This window comes from Lasioglossum baleicum, chromosome 4 (genome assembly GCF_051020765.1).
Source record: "Lasioglossum baleicum chromosome 4, iyLasBale1, whole genome shotgun sequence".
Lineage (NCBI taxonomy): Eukaryota > Metazoa > Arthropoda > Insecta > Hymenoptera > Halictidae > Lasioglossum > Lasioglossum baleicum.
Window position 1 is genome coordinate 18,597,419 of NC_134932.1, and position 20,889 is coordinate 18,618,307.

Sequence of the window (20,889 nt, forward strand, 5' to 3'; positions counted from 1 at the left end):
GGGACATTTCTGTAGCAAGAAGTCGAAAATGTAGGATAAATATTTTTCCAATTTGTTTAAAAAACTATAGTGCCGTAACAGTTTTTTTGCCGACACAGATTTGATAATATTTTTTCTTTGATAGCAATAATGTCTTCGAGATTTTATTCGAGGTTTCCAAGTTAGTTAATTAATCCTTCGCAGTCGGAGCTATTTGAACTTGAAAATTAAACATTTCTTCCAACCTAGAATAATTCTATTGTACCTGATTTTCTTCATTTTATATATGTATATGAAATTGACATAATACCTCACACAATACTTAAATGTGTAGTAATTGATTAGACTCCAACATATTTATAATAATTCAAACAATATTGTGAATAATGGTACAGTAATGTTTAGTAGTGACTCTGAGTCATTCTGCGACTGTCAAGGGTTAAGAATTAAACGGAGTATTTGAAGTAATTCAGTGGAGAAAATCTTCAGATGCATATGTATACATATTCGTATTTACAGATAGAGGATATCCTGATACGATCTACATGCAATTCATGAACTGTACTCACCACAAGCGCCCTGGTGCTGCACACGTGTATTCTTTCTCATGAGGCAGCTGGTCTGTCCAAGGTGGCAGTAGTTGGTGTAGGTCACGTTGTCGGAGCCGCAGACAGGATCAGGGGTCGGAAGGCAATCGGTGGGGCACTGACACAAAGGTTTTCCGCTCTCCGACACGACGCACGTCGCTCCCCAGGAACAATACGTCTTCTCGCAGGGTTCTGGAACAAGAATGAGACGAATTTGTAGAGAAACCATTGTTTTGTATCGCGAAAATGCGCGGCACGTATCGAAACGAACGATTAAGGGAAGTCGGACATTGTGCCCTCACCCATGTAAATTTCTTCTAGAAGCGATATTTCCAAAACATTTTGTCGTTTCATTTCTCTTGTTTCCCTGCATTCTTTACCGAGGGGGTTTTCAAACATTTTTTAAATCATAGTATATTGTTGACAAGTTCTCAAGAAAATTTTAAAAAATTGCACTTGCATGTATCTGCACCGTTAGCTTGTTGTTCATATTGGTTAGAAACAGAGATAAAAGACAAGTACAATGAAATTTTAATTGATAAACGCGTGATCAACGACGAAATTACCTGAAAGGACCATACGAACAATTAAGAATATTGGGATCGTAAATTCTGTAACGTTTAATGCGTCTCAATTAAACTGCAATAAAATTTTGGTTTGGCTAACAGACGTATTCTGAATATAATGGAACCTAATTATATGTAAGGCATTCGTTTAATGCCTATTATGTGGGGGATAAGATATAATTTTACACTATTTAATCAGCAGAATGCGTTCAATATTTCCAATCGCTAAGTAAGTATAATGCCATAAAGTTATTTAGTAAATGAATCATTTTAATTTTAAATTCGTTATTCGTGTTTGCATACTATGAAATAAGCGATATACATTTGAATTTTCAATAAAGCAGAGGTTAAACGTTAGCAGTCGATTATTTTTGATACACAATTAACAGGAATAGGCGATTAATTATTGTGTTTATCTGTATTATAATGAAGCCAAAAAGTTTGCGGACGGGAATTGAATCGCTTGCCATTTATATTCACGCAGCCACTTTCGAAAGCTTATTAATAAGCCACACATACAAAAGCAGCAATATTTAGAATAAACGAACATTACGCTACGAATTTCACTCCCATTTTTCTCCGTTATAATGCCCGCAATTCTCAATGAATTGGGAAACCGTGAAATGCTTTCGGCACGATAATATACAAGCGTTCCCCGGCTTCGTTTAATTTTTTATGAAACTATGAAACGTACCAAATTTAATAAATGCTGCATGTTGATGAATGTAACATTAAAGTTACTGTGTCAAGAATATCTAATATTTTCATTTCGACCTAACTTTTACGGAATGAAGGAAGCTTCCAATTCGTAATGACAAAATTTTTTAAATTTACATACAAAAATTAGTCTCAATTGTTTAGTACATATTTAATACTATTGTAATTCTACAGCAAGTCTACAAACTACCATTGACGTCTAGTTTCAAATAAAATCCCACACACACATTTCAAAATCTTTTTACATTTATCATGGGTATATTAATTCTTTCATACAGTTTCTAATAATGAGCTCTACACGATAATTCCGCTGGAATATAATTTATACAAATCAAGAAAAAGTAAATAATTTCCGTATATCGATTGATTTCCACAATATTAAAACAAAATACATTTTCCCAGAAGTTTATATTATCAAATTTCGAATATTTGAAATGAAGAAGGTTTCGAATATATTATGAATATTAATTCACGTATTAATTAAATTTGGGCGAATTTTTACAAAACGACGACGTTCATGTGTTCGTTTAGAATTAATTATAAATAAACCGGAACATATATATAGGAACATATGGAAATTTATAAACGATTATCATGGATATATTAAAATAAATTATGTATACAAATGAATAACTGAATACATGCATAAATGGAAGATGAATAAAGTTATAATAATAATGATGATAATAATACCAATTTCGTGAATGTTAATGTGCTTCGTCGAACTGTAGATATAACAAACATATTTAAAACAAATTAATCGATTAGTTTGAATATTTTCCAAATTAAAAAATATAATTTATCCAAGGCTGTGAACCTCCAATATTAAATTCATTCAAATTTACTCATTTTTTTAGGAATTATGAAAAACAGGTGACAAAAATGATATCCAACATTAAATTATTACAAACACATGTTTTCGTTGGTCCACTTCCTCAGAAGTTTCGCAATTCTTTCATTTCCTCAGTAGCGTTAAACCCTTCGTTTCAAAAAAGTTCTTTCTTGCTGCCACGGTCACGCGTAGCCGCGTGAAACAATTACCAGCACAAGAGGCTAAGGAGCATAGAACGCGATCGGTTCCTTTTGACTTCGTAGCTCGTTACCAAGACAACGAACTAGTCGGTCTGTCAGTCACTTATTACACCGAGGCGAACTTTATCGCGAATCGTCATCGTAGCGGGCTGTCGGAGCGTTAATCCGTCGGACAAGAAATCAGTGGCGAAGAAAGTGAGCGCTTCCGAAGGCCCATAATCCCGCGCAATGCGACGGCTCGGTTCAAACGCAAACAGCTTTCCGGCCAAGCGATGTTGCAGTCAGATATCAAAGGATCTCGAGGATTTTCCCTCTGTTTCTTCCCGGTGAAGAGGCCCGGCGACCGCAAAGATTTCGAGTCCACTGCGAACCACGGCCGCGTTGCTTTAACGATTCCCTTTAACGAAGACCGCGGGTACAGTCTTGAGAGAAACGAAGAGAGAGAGAGAGAGAGAGAGAGAGAGGCTTTCGCGAAAGTTTCACGGTATGAGTAGGCAGACGGAGCTCTGCCGAAAAGAGAGGAAGAAGGCGAAGAGACGAACGAACTTCCAGAACTGAATTACTGCAGCGTCGGGAGCGGAAATTCGTGTTTCGAAGGCTTTGTAGTTCTTACGCCGGGAGGGACAGTCGATAAGAAAACACCAATTAAAGGGAGACGCTCGACGAAAATAATTAGCGCCGGCCCGATGACGCTCCGGGAAGAGGAGTAACCGTCGACGAGGAGTCCGTCGGTCCCCCATCGACGACACCCTTTTTACCCGACTCTGCGACGACGACGTCTTTTTTCTCGAGCGTCGCGGAGAGATTCAAGGAAGCGCAATCAATTTTCCGGGAAAGTTGGCTTCAGCTCGGAGGCAGACCGCTGGGTAACCTCGACGGATAATCCTAGCACCGCGGTCATTAATATGGCGGACAAGTTGATCCACCGTGAAAAAATCAACCGACACCGCTAACCTCTCGGGCTCGATCGCTTTCCACCCTCTCTCGTCCCAACGGGCTCTCTTTTCTTCGACCCCTTTTCTTCTTCGAGTTTGGGCTGAGAGAGAGAGGCAGAGAGAGAGAGAGAGAGAGAGAGAGAGAGAGAGTTTGTGGATGAGCTAGGTCCGTTCGACGATCGACGAGCAACGAACGGCCTCGCTGAAAGAAAGTGGATGATAAAGAGACGTTTTTACCTTTTGACGATTCCCGTTTCTTCGCGAGAATTGACAGACACCAGCGACAACGAGCTCTGTCCCCGGGTAAGACGGTTTTGCTGTCATTCCTGGCGGAAATGCCTTCGGGACGAGCTCGCTCAAAGTGTTCCCCATGTAACGTTTCAATGCTGACCCTCTTTTTTCAGTGGCGAAGCGGATTTTTCTAATATTTCAAGCCGCTCGACGACGGGTCGCTTCTGCTAGGTCTCTGGGTGCGTGGGGAATTCTCTTTGTAGGATTTCAAGCTGTCCGTAATGGACTCCTTCTGTTTAAGGATGGATGGTGATTGCTAACAATAGATTCGCGAGCCGGATTAATACCAGAAAGGTAAGAATGAGCTATAATTGATTATTTTATATGGATGTGTGTTAGTTAAACCTTTGAGGAAGTGTCAGCGTATTGGTAATGAGTTTGTGCATCTACAGTAATTCCAACAATTTTTTAAATTATGATAATGTTGTAAAAGCAGGTGAGAGTTTTTCCAAAAAATACTGCAAACTCAAAAGCCTTTAAAAACTTAAAAAAAATTTTTTCACAAATTAAACTGCTATATGTTTGAAGATTGAAACCTCCTCTTTATAACGACTCCTTAAAAATTGATGTACGATTTTCTTCTACTGTTTTATGGAATAAAAATGAAGAACAAGTTCGATCGTGTGAAACCCTCATGGTGTAACTTATACTATTGCAAAGTTGACGACATATCTCTCATTGAAAGCTCGATAAAATGACTAAAAAGAAATCGTAAATAAATTTTTAAGTTGTCGTTATAAACAGGAACTTTCAATCTTTACATCTACGGCAGTCTCAATCAAGAAAAAAATTTCCCCAAGATTCCACAGACGTTTAAATGTACAGAATTTTCAAATTGGTGTATGAAAGTTTTCAATATGGAACTGCAATCTGGTAAGTAATTAATACGATTAATGGTGGCTGAGAATTCTCGATGTTTATCGTTCCTCGAGAAACAATCGTCTATAGGGTTCGCAGTTGCCGGGACAAGTGGCGACATTCTCGTTACTCTAGGAATCGTTGCGATAGGGTCCCGTTAGTCGAAAACGTCGTCGTGATTAATTTCCCACCGGACGGGAGAATACTCGTTCGAGAATTAATCGACGAGGACTGTTCGGCCCTGCTGGAATTCGTTTGTCGTTAACGACGAGATGCGTACGAAGTACACGTATCCTTCAAGAATCTGCAATAGTTTTCTTTGTACCGTGGATATTTCTGAACTTGATCTGGCCTCTTCCTTACACTGATACAATTGTCTTGGTACGATTCATATGCCGCGTAGTTTGTAACTGTTGAGAGAAAGAAATGTACATGTTCCATTACTGCAAATAACATTGCGTTTAACAATCTGTTAAACATCGAGAACTGATGATTTTTCGTTGAAGTGTCTGAATACGCTGAACACCGTGTGTATGAAGTTAGAGGAGATAGAGAATGTTCCAAAAATTCTTGTCAATAGATCAGTCACGACTGACAGTAAATATTTTCTCGTATGTCATTATAGACGAAACCTGTTTAAATTCGAAATTCCAATCGACAAAACGATGGCAAAATCATGAGCACATCGCTCTACGATCGCATTATCGGTCACATAGCCATAGAGACAAAATACAGTTCATAGTCACATTTCGACGTGGCTAATAATGTTCACGGATTAATGTTCACGCCAGAATTTCAATGTGGATCGGTGACCATCAGGCTGGACGAAATTAATCAATAGCAAATACCGCGGCGCAGACCTCATCAATTTTTCGGACCGCGGACGCTTTGATGTCATCCGAGCGACATTTCGTATCGTTCTACCCGAGGACGAGTCGATTCCTGTGGGCCATTTGATCGTGTCGTTCGTCCGGCGTGATCTGTCGGCCGATTCAAAGGTCGTGTTCCACGGGCCTCATTGAAAATTCAATGCATTCGATGACTTTCTACTCGAAGTGTCAATCACCTCGACTAGAATGATGAATTAATGCATGAAACGCGTGAAACGGAACGAATACCCGGCAATCAAAGATGGCCGACTGTTGGCGTGGTACGCAGTGAAGGGGGAATTGTTTCATTCGTGTCACATTCGACGTGCATCGAACTGGATATCAATTTTTGAAACAGTCCTCGCTGTAATTACAAATCTCCACGCTGGAAATACCACCCAAAATTAACTTCAACAACGATTCTCGACAAATTCTCCATACTTGAACTATGATAATTTCATTAAAAAATACAGTGGAGTATAATAATACGTCTGGACTCACTTTAAATGAAATTCTACAGTGAGCATGCAAGAAAATATAAAATGAAATTACTTTTGCGGGGAAAACTTCTCCTTGCGTAACCTGACATTTTTCCCTTTCTCCTATAAATTTTTCCCTTTCTCCTGTGTTATCCAGTAGATTTGGACGAGAAGTTATGAGAAATCCAAGTTTCGATCCTGGAGGATCAATGGTTGTTACTAATGCATGTTTAAAGTAGAACGATGTCCAGTGTTTTTGACGGATTAGCGCGCCATGTTGTGTGTAGTGACGGTCACTCGCCGCTTACCAAGCGGAGCCGCTAGGTGGCACCACAAACACGCGCTGCTGTGATCTCACTACATTATAATTATAATAAAATGCAACATCAAGGAGTTTTCGTACACTAATCTGCGCAATCTCATATTACATATATATAAATAAGTAGTTATGCGAGCTAAGGGAATCTACGTGATCAACTTCTTCTTTATTGAAAATATATAATGGTGGCGCCAACCTGTTAAAAAACATTAGAAATAGCTTAACTTTAAACATTTATAGCTTTTGAATCATTGATCCTCCACGATCGAAACTTGGATTTCTCACACCTCGTCCAAATCTACTGGATAACATAGGAAAAAGCAAAAATTTCAGGTTACGCAAGGAAAAGAGCAGCCCTTTTGCGAATCTGGCCGCAAAATCAATTACATGAAGTTAACAAGTGGCGGTTCTAATTTATCAGAGCCTATCTTTCACTTAGCAAAATCAATTTCTCCATAGCCCAGTTTTTGTAATACAATTTACGTGGCGAATTTGCATAATGATCGGCAATCTCGTAATAAATCGGTGGTTTACGCTTTCGTCGTAGCGGCCGAAAAAAAGAAGGCCGGATCAGGGTGTAACGCGAGGCGTGTAGTCATTCCGCGATAAACAATCTGGTCATTTTCGTTGACGCCGTCGTGTTTCGCGGGACGGTAAACGTTAGCCGTCGAATTCCAGGGCGATCGTCGCGCGTTATCGCGAACTGGCTGTTCCACGGGGCGATGAAATGTGGCGAACGAACGAAGACAGTGTCGCAAACGAGCTCATTCGGCGATCGACGGTCTTTAACAGCGGCAGTTTGCCCCTGCGCGACACGGACGACTTGTGTATCGTCGTTTACGATCGTTTTAAAGTACCGGTACGTTCGTATAACGTCGACAGTGCATAACTGGCCACCTCGTATCGTGATAAGGACAAGCGGCAGATAACCGCTTGTGCAAGGGTGGTTCCAAGGCACCCTCGCCGTCGAGATTTCGCCGGACGATAACGCGCTAATTCACCCCCAACCTCGAATATATTTTGAGCGCACACCATTAGCCCCCCGTTTAATTAAATAACATTCTCACCTGAAATTCATAAATCCTTGTCCGTTAATGACGCGCGTAATCACACCTGCTCGCTAAACCATAAAAATTAAATCACTATCCAAGGCATAGTTTTGCGAATGTACAGTCGGGGACAAAACGATAGAACACGTTTCTTTGTGTTTCCATATGATGTCGGCGAAAGAAAATGTACATTTCAGTAACTCACTTATATTGTATACGTACCAGTAAATGTATCAGTTTCTACATATAGGCAAAGTGTTACAATCTGTTGATTCACCAGACTGGTGAAACATAAAGAATTGTTTAAATCAATGATCATTCATGATATTCCTACTGTACTTGTATCATAATTTTTGTAAACGAACTAACTAATGTTTGGCCTATTGTGAATTTTAGAAAATACTCTACGGAAGTGAGAATTTGCATAAAAATCCGTAACTAAATTGATAAGTCATATCAGATCGTTTAAATGAATAATATTGCTATTTTACTTGTATCATATATAATTTTCGTAAGCGAACAAATTAATGTTTGGCATATTATTTAAAATGCTTTATGGAAGCGAGAATTTGCATAAAAATGTGCAGAGTAACGATGACTTAAGTCCTCCCCCTCCAAATTTCGCATGGGCTACATCGTATTTCAATTTCGTCAAAATGTCTGACGAGGCGCGGCGTCCAAAAAGTGATCCGTTTGGCATGGAATGACCCAGCTACTCTGTTCGATAGCCGAGCAAGATGGATCATGACGGATGATCGAGTTGCCAAGGGAGTGTGAGCAAGCTGAGCAAGAAACCGACACGGTCTCGAATCGAACGATCGGAAAGATGGTTCCTTTCACGCGATCACCCTTTTTCCTAGCCGTTTCTTGTCGTCCGCGCACTGGTTTGTGGGACGTATGACGCGAATACTGATGATAATTATGCAAAAATCTTGATAGATCGTAAACTAAAATTCAATGGAGCTTTTTTTTCTCTTGTACGCACTCTTCTACACCTATTCTTTCCCTCTCTCGTTTCTATTAACGAGCTACAACACAGCTCCATTTTAGTTTAACTGATTCCGATAGTGAACAATATAAAATTTCGTTCGACTTTCATTCTTTTGAATCCATCTATAAACTCGCGAATTTCCATCAAACTTTTAGGCGATAGCTTTCGATTCTGGAACACGTTCGCGTTGTTATTAACGTTTATAAATTCTGCCACGAAATTCTCGTTTGACGTCCGCCCCGCTCGATCAATCTACACTTGTCCCGCGAGTAACCGGAGCTTACAACGAGGCGTTTAACGTGACAGCGAACACCCGAAACTTGTTTACTCGTCAAAATTACAAAATTTCACGCGTCGTAATTACTTGCCTTGGGCACGTCCAAAGTTCAAATATTGGCGCACGCGGATGAGAAAGTAAAGTGAACGACCCCTTCAACGAACATGTAAGAGTGTGATTGCTTTGTAACGAGCATCCCTCGCTTAAACCTGCAAATACTTTCAACGAACACAAACAATTAACGTCGCTGGTGTTTCTACTTTCATCGCGGATTTAAAATGCGAACTTTTAAAACGACTTTGCAACAATAATTATATTTAGAAAAACATTCTCTTCAGTATTTAATTGTTCGTTGAACTTTCTTGTTCATCAAAATATTACTTGTTATAAAATATATAATTCCGAAGATGTTAACTTTTTCAAAAATACTATCTATTAGCCTGTAGTTACAACTAGGATTATTTTGTTCTAATTGCTTATGATCGGTTTCTTTAAAATTTCCTCTAAGAACACAACGGACTTTCTTTAAACAGACGACGGAAGCCAATGCAAATCCCCGTTTTCGTAGGCAAATTTTAGGAAAGCAGAATTAAGTAGAATTTTATTCTCTGTAGTCAGAGTTTTACTAGATAGAAAGTAGCCAACTAGAAATTGTTTCATTGATTTAAACTTAAACGAATAAAATGTCGGATAGGTGAATAAACAGCGGCAAAAGAATTCGGAAAATTGCGTTAAGAATACGTTTGCAAAGCTAGGAACGCCTTTAACACGAGCCAGCAAACTGTCGGTACGAGCTCGAGCGAAGTTCCGTAGCATTTATCAAAAGTAACATACCGATGGTGCAAATTAGCGAAGAAGAACGGGAATCTCGAGGAGCGCTCGCGCAGCCTAATAATTAATTAAGAAGAGAATTTCGCTCGAATTCGCGAAACATCGAGTGTTTATAAACGCTCTCGGATGGAACTTTAATTACAAACGTAAACGAGCGGATATCTTCTCGTAGCTTGGCTTTTCCTGGAGATCCCGGGGTTCCGATAATCTTTAAACGCGGCCGCGTATACACGCAGACAAAGTGCTAATTGGCAAGTTGCAAGAAGCATCGAGCCGAGCAGAAAATCCAATAACAGTGGAAACCGACATTCCTCCAAGGTTCATTAACCGGGACAATTATTATCCGATTGTTGAAAGGGCAAACTCGATCCGGGTGCGCGGATTTCCTAGTTGCCGCAGCACAGCGAGTGCAATTATTCCGCGTGCCACTTGATTAGTCTCTCCGAACCACTTACCTGTGTGTTGCACGTGTAAGCGGCTGTGTCTCTCGACCGGCTTGTCCTCCCGATACACGCCACAATTTCAACTTTCAACTTGAGCCGAGCCCGTGACCTCTCATGCGTACACAAATTATTTGAATAAACTCCGCTAATTACTCGCCGTTAACTCTTCGCTGGATACGCTGCTACGTACTACGTGTTTCCGTCGTAGGTCCTCGCCGAGCAACGCCACCGCGAAATTACGATTGTTCCGACAGACTTGACGTTAATCGGATAACGGATAGAAAAATACGAATTGCGACGGGATTCGCAGCTTAATTAACACTTTAACTATCGCAGCATGTTTAACCCTGCAATACGGAAATCCACGACTGCACGTTTTCCCGTGAAAAAGGATTGAAACGGTTGATACGAGGCAATAAAAGTGGCTATTTTGGATTATTTTATAAAAATAACAAGGATATATGTGTTAAATACAGGGTGATTCAACTAAGTGCGCCACTTACTTGTACACTATTTGGAGTCTGAAAAAATGGTTGAAACCAGAGTGGTATTTTAAAATGTTACTGCTTGTGCATTATTTTCAAGTCGGACACGAACATTTGCTATCGTTTAATACCATCTACATTATGGAACATTTTAGTCGTTCAATCGCTCGCCATTTAACAAAATGAATTCTCAGTGATCAGATTGTCAGGTAATAAATCAAGGATCGACGCGAGAACGAAGAATATTAATGGCAGGATATTGCAAATATTGACCTCGAGATCGTTGGTTCACGAAAATACGGGGGAGAAAAGCCAGCTAATAAATTATCGCTTCTATTTGCGAAGATGAGTTCTCATCTCCAATTTTCTTTCTTCCACAAGCACACACAAATACACACACGCATTCTCTGATCGTCTCGACCCACATCTTCTCCTACCCTAAGAGAATTCGATTCCTTTGATCAAGGAACCAGGGCTGACGAGACGATCTGCTGGGCTGAAACTTTTCGTCGAGAAGACGGCAATGTGCAGAGGCCTTTCCTTTCATCGATAGCACCGATCGGGATCATTTATTAACTTTAAATTCCGTGCTCATTTCGGCACCGCAGCCAATTATCCAGCTCGAGTGGGTCATTCACAAGCTGTTAATGATCGATTTAAATACCAGAATAGAGGTTGAAACCTTTCGCCAGCTTATTCAATTGCTGCTGAGAGCCAGAAATTAGGCCGTGGTCATCAAGTAGTATGAAAAGCCTCCTATTTTATTCCTGAATCTTGTGCTCCGCGAAACATATCCGATCCTTTTTCACACGGTAGATAAATTCTCAGAGGAGTGAAACTCGCGAGGAAACATATATGATTTTTATTCGGTTCCTCATATCTTTTATTCTCATTTTATTATCTTATCTCTTTCACTGCGAATATTCGTAATATTGTTGGCAATACTGACAATCAGTAACATCATTCGGTGTCACCAAAAATTTGTTAGATTACACATAACGATTGATTAAATATGTCTCTGAAAAATAGACTATTAAGATCCAGAGATAGGACCTTGAATGGAAGTAAGTCAGATGAAGGAATTAATGATGTCAATCCAAGTGGCCAAAATTATACCTGAGCTTCAGAATCACGTGTGAAATATAATAAGTTTAGAGATTCCTCGGTGTCTCTCCGAATCAAGGATATCTCTGTGAGTGCATTTATTTCTGGGTACATTAGTCTGTGTCTGTCTGAAATAACAAATGTGACATTGGAACATAACATTAATATCGGAAAAGACAGAAAGTATGAAATTGATCAATATAATACTAGTTATTTAAGATCAAAGATATGTATACATAGTTTGACATCCCTTCGTCCAGTAGAATGCAAACTGGCGCGACGTGAGTCAGTACCTAAAGAACATTCAACAAGAATATTTAACGCCGTTATTCCGACAATGAAGCTCGAATAAAGACGTGATTGCTTGGCATTAAATTTACCAACGGAGACAATCGTAGAATTGGAAACAGATTGAATTATAACACACTTCGAGATTACAGATAATCGCATAAATTTTATTATATACCAATGACTGAGGAGACGTACACGGAGGATGGGACCCTTTGACATTTCTTAACAGTATATTGCGACAGCAAAATCTCAAATTTTCCACCTTTGAAGTTATATGCACAAATACGCAATTTACTGATTGCAACTCGTAACTGAATTCCCCTCAATTTCTCCCCAGTCAGGATTAGGTTCTGGTTCCTACTTACAGTGTCGCCAGACAGGGGAGATTGAGGGGAGTACAGTTACCTTCTCTCTCTGTCATTATCGGGTGAGTCATGTGACATTGTCACACGTCCCCACACCGGTCAGAGGGCAAATGGGGCGATAGCATTGTAGAAGGGGAAGAGTAGAGTGGGAGACAAGTCCTAATCTGGCTACGAATAGTCGAGTACCCGACGCATTGTAAGGCCCACACATCTCTGAAACAAACATGAACTCGAGATTTACGAATCAGTTCGATACTCGGAGCGTCTGAATAAAGAACTCGAAGCAGACCCAATCCAGTGGCTTAATAACGAAGCAGAACTCGCAATCCCGTTACGACATTCTAAAGGTTGGACATTAAAGCTGTAACAAGGGTAGCAGACGGTCCGTGTATCGTAAAAACTGGTCGAGCCCCGTGGCAACTTCCTTTTTCGCAGTTCAGCCGGCATTAATCGTTCATGGCCGTATAAAAGAAGTCAGTCCAAACCGGCCGAGCTAAGAAGGAGCTGAAAGTGGAAGGTAGGGTAAAAAGGGCGGCTTGATCCTGACCAGAGATGCCGCTTTCAAGTTTAATCGTTTTTAGCAACTACGCGTCCGCTGATGGAATTATCCTCGGTGAAGAGGCGGCGAGATATCCTTGTCTCCGATCTGCCATCCTTTTCGCAATCTCCCATGATAATTGGCTCGTGCTTCGACTACCAAGCCAGGTTAATTACTCGTGAGCGGCGGTCATATTCCTTTCATGAGTTTCACCTTGGGAATCGATCTCTAATAGAATACCACCAACGGGATCGAAGGACAGAAATTGTTACGGTTCACGAGCCCTTAATCCAGTCTCGACTAGTCCCTCGATCCTCAAACTGGCGAAGTTTTAATCTGCTTGCTTACCGTGACATTGAATTTATGGGGGAGTCATAGTGCTGCGACTCGAATACACATCAGCTATGCTATCCACCGGTGTCCATAACCGTTTTAAGCATTCTATTGCTTAACTCTTTTCCACTCATCGTCATTACTTGCACTAATTTCTTTTCTTAAGAATTGTTTAAAGCTGCAAATTATTATAATCGTGTCCTTAAAATCTTCTAATGCTTTGCTATTTATGAGCTCCTCTTTAGTAAAGCGTAAAGTAGAGACGATTAAAGACGACATGCAGAATGAACGAAAATTCGTACCACCAGAATGATTGTGCAATGGGATGACCAGTGAGGATGATTGGAGCCCTCTATTTTTTAGTATGTACGTGTCTTCAGCTTTCAGTGAATTAGCTTTAGAGTTCGAGTCCTAGAAGTCAATTTATTGCGTTCCTAGTGAGCACGTGCACTTCCAGTGCACCAGCTTCCAAGTTAATAGCGATTGAGGTGTCGTAAACTTCCAGATGCGACACAACAGTCAATGGGGTCGTTACTTGCGCGTCCATCTTGGAACCAGCACCCCCGTGTACTGCTTTATGGATCGAGGACCATATGCGAAATATTTATGAAATTACTTATGACCGATTCCCTTTGAAGTGTGCACCTAAATTGGCTCTACAGGTTTAACGTCAAGGACGTACGTATTTTATGGAATCTATCCAGAGCTGCAACTATTAATAAAAAGTATGGCAGCTTGCGCCAAAAGACCAGATGTTTTAAGACTCAATAGAAGTACGTGTAAGAAGTACTTCGAAGATTTGAAGTGCGTGTACGTGAAATACACGTGAAATCTTTAATAATTACGTATACATATAACATTGTTGTAATTTCGTTGGGGAAATTTTTGTAGTATTAATGCATATGAAGATGACATTTCGGAATATGATTTTCTCGTGCACGCCTACATAAAATCTAGAACTTGGAAAAATATAACATCTCTATAAAACGTAATCTAGTAAAAGCGCGAAGTTCCTACAGTTTCAAAAATATTGTGCAGTTTCCCAGCAGAAGAAACTTCGAAAGTAATGCAGCATAAAATCAGGAGCCTCGCACATATCGTATCTTCTCACGCGACATAGATCTCCTGCAGTCAAATATAGTTCCATTTATATTTGTCTTTTCTTGAAGACTGCATCTTGATATATCCCTGCTGAAATAACTTTTTTAGCCCCGTGTAATAAAACGTCAGGCATATGTAAGTAAGAAATTGATTTTTCCAAAAAAGCTCGTCAAGTGACCTCACTAAACATTCGTAAAAATAACACCTCTGTACGAATACGAAGAAACCACCGTATCCAAGTATAAATAACATATGCAGTTTTTACAAGAGCGTTCTAGAAACGAATCTGAGAATGTCTCGGGCTTAATGAAAGTTTATATCTGGAGTTATTCGCGTTTTGAAGGAAACGACTATGTTGTATTTTTCATACGGGCGTCCATCATTCGTCATACCAATTTGTTAATTATGTATCCACACTGTTTTTACGAATTAAGACCGAAACGTTTTTAGCACTAGAAGTTTATTTTTGCGTTGAAGTAATATACCGAAAAAATTCTATTCTTGCCACCGTGCATGCCAAATAATATTATTGATCGATGGCAAACGAATATTATCTCTTTTTAGTTGAACAAAAATTTACATAAATATTCCTAGCGCTGTGAAAACCATTTTCGGAGACTTTCTTACCTATAAAAATTTATACATTTTTATCATCTGTAAAAATTACCCAATGAAATTTTTAAAAATTACTATTAAAATCACAATAAATTTAATCATTTTAATTTGTATTTGTAACGCTTTTATATTTATAACGAAAATGTGTAGGTAAAATACAAAACAGTGAAAATATTATAAGAATGTTATGGTTTCTAGTCTAGTTTAGTACTAAAATTAAGTACTATACTTTATTTTATAGTTACAACGTTGGCTTACAACGTGCAGAAAGTTACTTTGGCTTTTGTGACCCAAAATGTAAGATAACGGTGGGCACAGAGACACGAGAATGTGTTAGTGGAACAAGATTTCCTCGGATGAGTGTTACAAGAGTCGTCCACACAAGCCGCACCCTTGGTTTATTATCACTTGGCGCCGTTTATTATTCCGCTAATTTGATTTCTTTACAAGCTAAGACTTACATTTAACAATAAGTCTTCGGTAGTACAGTACAGGAGCAATTGTGCAGCCGTGTTGCGGCGTAGTGTTGTACGGTTAATTATCACGGACGGTTCTATTTACACTAATTACTTCGGGGGAGCAGAGGTGCAACAGTGATCGATGCACACTGACTCGTAATTAGTGTGTATACATGTACTTGGCTGAGGAGCCCTTATATCTTAGCGAATTCGAAATTACATGGGGGAAAGAACGAAACGGTACAAGGCGCGTCGCTGCAAAGTCTACAAACGGGACGAGAAGAAGAACCAGGTCGAATTCTGTTGTTTCGCGATTGCTTGCAGCAACGGCATCGGAACAGGGAAACATCAACAGAGCTGCGATATCACGGCAGCCCGCCAAATGTGCGCCCAAAAGTTTCCAAAACCGTAAAGGGTTCGATCAAAGCAAATATTTTGTAAACTTCGCCGTCTAATTCACGATAAACCGTGAAACGATTTTCCAGCAAATTCACTGCGTGCTTCGCCGAATTTTCGTAATGATTCGGTCTCGAATTTCGCTGGAAATTCATTATGGCTTCTGCCCAAAGCAACGTGCGTCAAATAAACACAGACCTCTGGAAAGTTCGCGTACTATGGAAATTAGAGTGTGGTTTTTACACAAATATACTGTTGTTAAGATGTGCTCTGTTGATTTACGGAACAGATGCAAATAAATGTTTGTGGTTTTATATAACGAAAAATAATATTCGTGGACTGAAAATATTAAATTTTCATTGTCTTTCCTAATCTCGATTATAATTACTGTAAGCAGAACACATTTTTAGAGCCGAAATATAGTTGTTTGAGTTATGAAAGGAGTGACAAACACTGTCAAAAAAGATTTGATCGAATGATCATATTTCCTTAAAATATATTATTATCGAATTTAATATTTTCGTGGAATCTAGGTTAATGAGTGCTACTTAAACTGGCTATAATTGAAACTCATTAGCTAAGGAGATAGTTAAATTTTAATACCGAGCGAATTTCTATATTCATGCAGACTGAAGGATCTACTTATGAATATCAACTGGAAGAGGATAAATGTTGTACTAGGTACCTGTTCGGAATATTGAAATTCAAGCATCTCGTAAACTTTTACTCGTAAATAGCTTAATACTTAATACATAGTAAGAGCCAACGCATTATAGGAAACATGTTACGGAATATTCAAACACATGTTAAACATACAGCCCAAACAGTGAACCGTTTTGGCACGGTCGAGATCCAGAAACGGTGCAACGTTAATCTACGTACACAAGCGTCTCGTCTCGATTCGCCCTGATGCTGGCCACCTGTCCCACGTGACAATTCGAGGCTACGACATCAGCCCGTTGGATGGATTGTTATAGGAACTTGGCAAACGGGGCTAATTACCAATCCGATCGGGTAAGATCGGATACGGTGCAACAGTAAGACAGAATCTCCTGTTTGAGAATTGGTTCTATACCCTACACATTCAAATCTGTATTAATTGCTTAATCCACTAACACTCGGATTATCTATCCATTCACTGGAAGAAAATTATGTTTCCTTGTATAAATTCAAAAATTGCGAACAGGAAATTCTTCCAGTCCTTTCACTGTTTCAAATTACTTGTCAAGAATGCATAAAATCCGCAGTCTAGCTGTGAGTATTACGTTTATTAAAATATTTGGATAGATATAAAATACTTTCAAAATTGTTTTAATCTCAATATTATGAAAATAGAGAAGCCTTGATTAACCATCAACTGTTGTGGTGACAGGACTAGAAGGTCCTAGACAGCAGTGTCACCAGATGAGGGGAGGGAGCATGAATTGAGGGGAAAAGTTACCGTCTCTCTGCTACCGGGCCGCGGCGGAAGCGTGGGGAATAGCGTCGTAGAAGGGGAAAGGTAAAGAGTAGGGACACACGTCTTGCCTCGGGGACCTTCTTATGATCTCACCATAGTATTATAGACGTAGAAACTAGCTACTACATATATAGGATCTGTCAGACCGTTGCCAAAAATTAAATTATTAACAACTGGATAAATATAAACCGTCAATAATTTCACGAATTTAACATTGGACTCTAACTGAAAGGTATGCTGATGTGATATAGCAGTTCCGGGTTAGTAAAGTTCAAATTAATAAGTACAAAAGGAAAAACAGCTGTTTGAACACTGTCAAAGAAACATAGCGTTTTCCCAAGTCAAGCCGCCGATAGCAGGACGAAGAGGAATCGTCATCCCCTAAGCGTCGTAGCCACTCGAAAAATGTCCGAGGCTATCGATCGCCGTCACCGACGATGAAAATCGCGATTCCGTGCCACCCTCGAGCAGCCTCGGCTCAAGTATTCGCGGATCGCTCGGTCACCAAGCTTTCCCCCTTCGGAGCGAGGTTAGGTCAAGCCGCAGTGGGTTAGGATAGGTCAACTCAGGTCGATCTGCCGCGCGTACGGCAGTCTGCGTTTTACGATGGCGGCGCGACAGTGGTTTGCCGGACCTGGGGGTTGGGGTTTAGGGGTTGGGGGTGGGGTGAGGGTTGGGGATGGCGGGAGGGTGGTTCAGGACCGGTCGAACCGCAACCTCACCCTCTGCAATTACAATGCTAATTCCGTGTACACGGCCCTCTACGCTTAATCGTCGCGCGATTTTCTTTACCCTTAAGCCACCACTGGCGGACCACCCCCGCGATTATCGTGGAACGCGTGCACGCAACGTGAATCTCTCTCTCTCTCTCTCTTTCTCGCTCTCTCGCTCTCTGCGTCTCGCGACAAATGCCCCTAACGAGCGGAAATTTCAACCTTAATATCGCTGATGTACAGTGTGCCGGAATCACCGTGGTACACGAGATTTATAACCATGGATAAAAACGGGCTTTCGGGCAGAGACCGTGGCCAAGGAGCTTTTGTGCCCTATGAAAGCGCCAAGAGAATTTTCAGGAAATTCCGACTTCAACCCTCCTGTTCTCCTAAGGTGTACAATGCACGGGGAAAGCATTGACATACTTAGTTTTTTTCGGCGATAATGGGAAATTTATGGTGTTTCATTCTATGTGAGAATAATATATTGCTGCAGTCACGGTTTGAGTAAACGAATATAAAAGAATGTCACTCGACTGATTTTTATAATAACTATAGGAAAAACTGTTTATAAGATGCATTTATAGATGTTGGAATTTCATACAGCTACGTCTAGAAAGTGGGTGATCAAATTATTATTGCATATGTTGACAATTATACGTTCAAATGATCAATTTCGCAGTGGAAATTCGGTTAAACTGCATTCTTAGAATTTCTGGATGAAGTAAAATAATATTTTATTTCTTTTTATTTATCAGATTACAAAAGAATTCGACAAAAATATGTGCAAGATAATTCGAAAACGAGGTAACCTGATTTCTATTTTCTGATGTATATTTGCAAATTTTTTAGTATTCTGAGAGCATTCCGTGTTATGGTATACGGGGTGTTTAATAATATCCAGGCTCCATTTCGGAAGGTAAATGGCTAGTATAATAGAAAAGGAAAGAAGAATGTTTGTGCAAACATACCCTGTGTTTGAACTGGCTCCCGAGTTACAGTCCGCTTGCCAGTATTGTAGTAGAATAATTCAATGCTTTATAAAGTAGCACTTGAAAAGGATAGGATTGCTTGTGGTATTTGCACTATGTGAAAGAGCGCAATGCAATGAAAAATGTGGTTCCTTTCATTTGTGTGTATCCATTTAAGGGATCATTTGTATCAGGAGAAGTGAAATAGAAGCAGATGGCTCTTTTCACTGGAAAACTCCACGTCTATTGCCCGATAGAAATAACTAAATCCATTTATCTAATCTTATGCTGGCTTAGAACGGTTAAGTCTCTTTTTTCATAATATGAATCAGAACAACAACTGCACAAAAAGACAAATTTGCAATTTATTTATTTTCTTTGTTCCAAGAATGTTAGCCAAAAAAAGAGCAACACAAAATTTCATTCAAGATCGGATGTAGTAATAAATCTCTTAACTTGTTACTATTGTTGTATCATTAAAATCATGAAAATTGGTTTGATGAAATTGGAGACGCTTCGAAATTGCTTTATGCCTGATAAAAGCATATATCGACCAATCCATTATAGCAGTGAAAATAATCGACATGGTCAGACTATGTGGTTTACCCTTGCATATTTTACGTCATCAGTTAATCAAACGCTCCGCGTACATAATATTACATCATATATGTATAATTGTTAATTTTATATGTACACAGAGGGCAACAATCGTCCGAGGTCAAATGTTAATTTTAATCAACGTGTCTGCCGTTGTATAACTGAATTCTGGTCATGAAATTTGCAAATGCATACCACGGACAATGATAACGGTAATCGAAGTTCCTCAGGTTCTCTGAAATGCACATTTCAAGGCGAAAATTTTTGTTCTCCCGGCAAAGTAGGAGTATCCGTGCGTGCCGCATTATCGAGTTACCCCTGATATCCTCCACCAAGTTAATACTTCTATTCTTTTTTGTCGACTTAGCTGTACCAGTACTCTAATATTCACATCGCCGCATGTTACCGCGGAGGCTTCTTTTATTTAAAGAAAAAAATTCTACTTTGAAAGTAGCACGCGCGAAGTGAACACAATGTAGCGCAGCTTTAAACGAAGAACACTGCGACTTCAAGAAGAATCCTAAGGTTAAAGGCCAAGTATTTTTTTCATAGCCGCGATCATGTAATCGTATTACCAGAACTGACGATCAGCTTAGAATTTTTTAACAAATTCTATTTGTACTAATGAATTTTTCGAGTCTAATTTCACTGAATATTGGATTAGTTTTTATTGGATTAGAACAAGTTACATTATTGTACTTAGTTCGTATACTTTATGATTAAAATCTTAAAGATGCTTTCAAGAAAGATTTTTACATAAATTAATTATACACACACATATACATATATATTCAGTAATAAAAGTAATGTTGTTATGTAACAAGCAATATCAAACTGACAATATACACTCGAATATTTGATATTACTATGAGTTCACAATCAGTGTTATCTCCCTGTAATGGCATTGTGTATTAACAACGAGATTATAGCGAGCAGTGAATATGATGTAATGATTTCGCTAGTAGTATGGGTTTGTGTCAATCTCTGCCATCTAATAATTGCTAGTCCACGTATGTATTGGTATAGCATGTGGTGAACCACTATACATAGAAGGAATATTAGAATTTGACATATGAGTCCTGTTTATTTATTGGAACTATATCTGCAATGGTGGAGAGCTATTTGTGAAATCGTTTGCAAATTACTTTAAATACTAAATGTACAAATTACTTCGTAACTAATACTTTAGTTCAAGAAGAAAAGGTTACGAAGTAATTTGTACATTTAGACGTATATCACA

General features: G+C 39.4%; 1 protein-coding gene across 5 annotated transcripts in view; it reads right to left on the minus strand.

The window, feature by feature from the left end:
* The window catches only part of LOC143207819 (agrin-like), a 580,688-nt gene that overhangs the window by 236,093 nt on the left and 323,706 nt on the right, over nt 1-20,889 (minus strand). For all 5 annotated transcript variants that reach the window (XM_076421623.1, XM_076421620.1, XM_076421622.1 and 2 more), the window contains one exon: nt 549-758. In XM_076421623.1, coding sequence (XP_076277738.1) covers nt 549-758 — 210 coding nt within the window. The remainder of the gene's footprint in view (nt 1-548; nt 759-20,889) is intronic.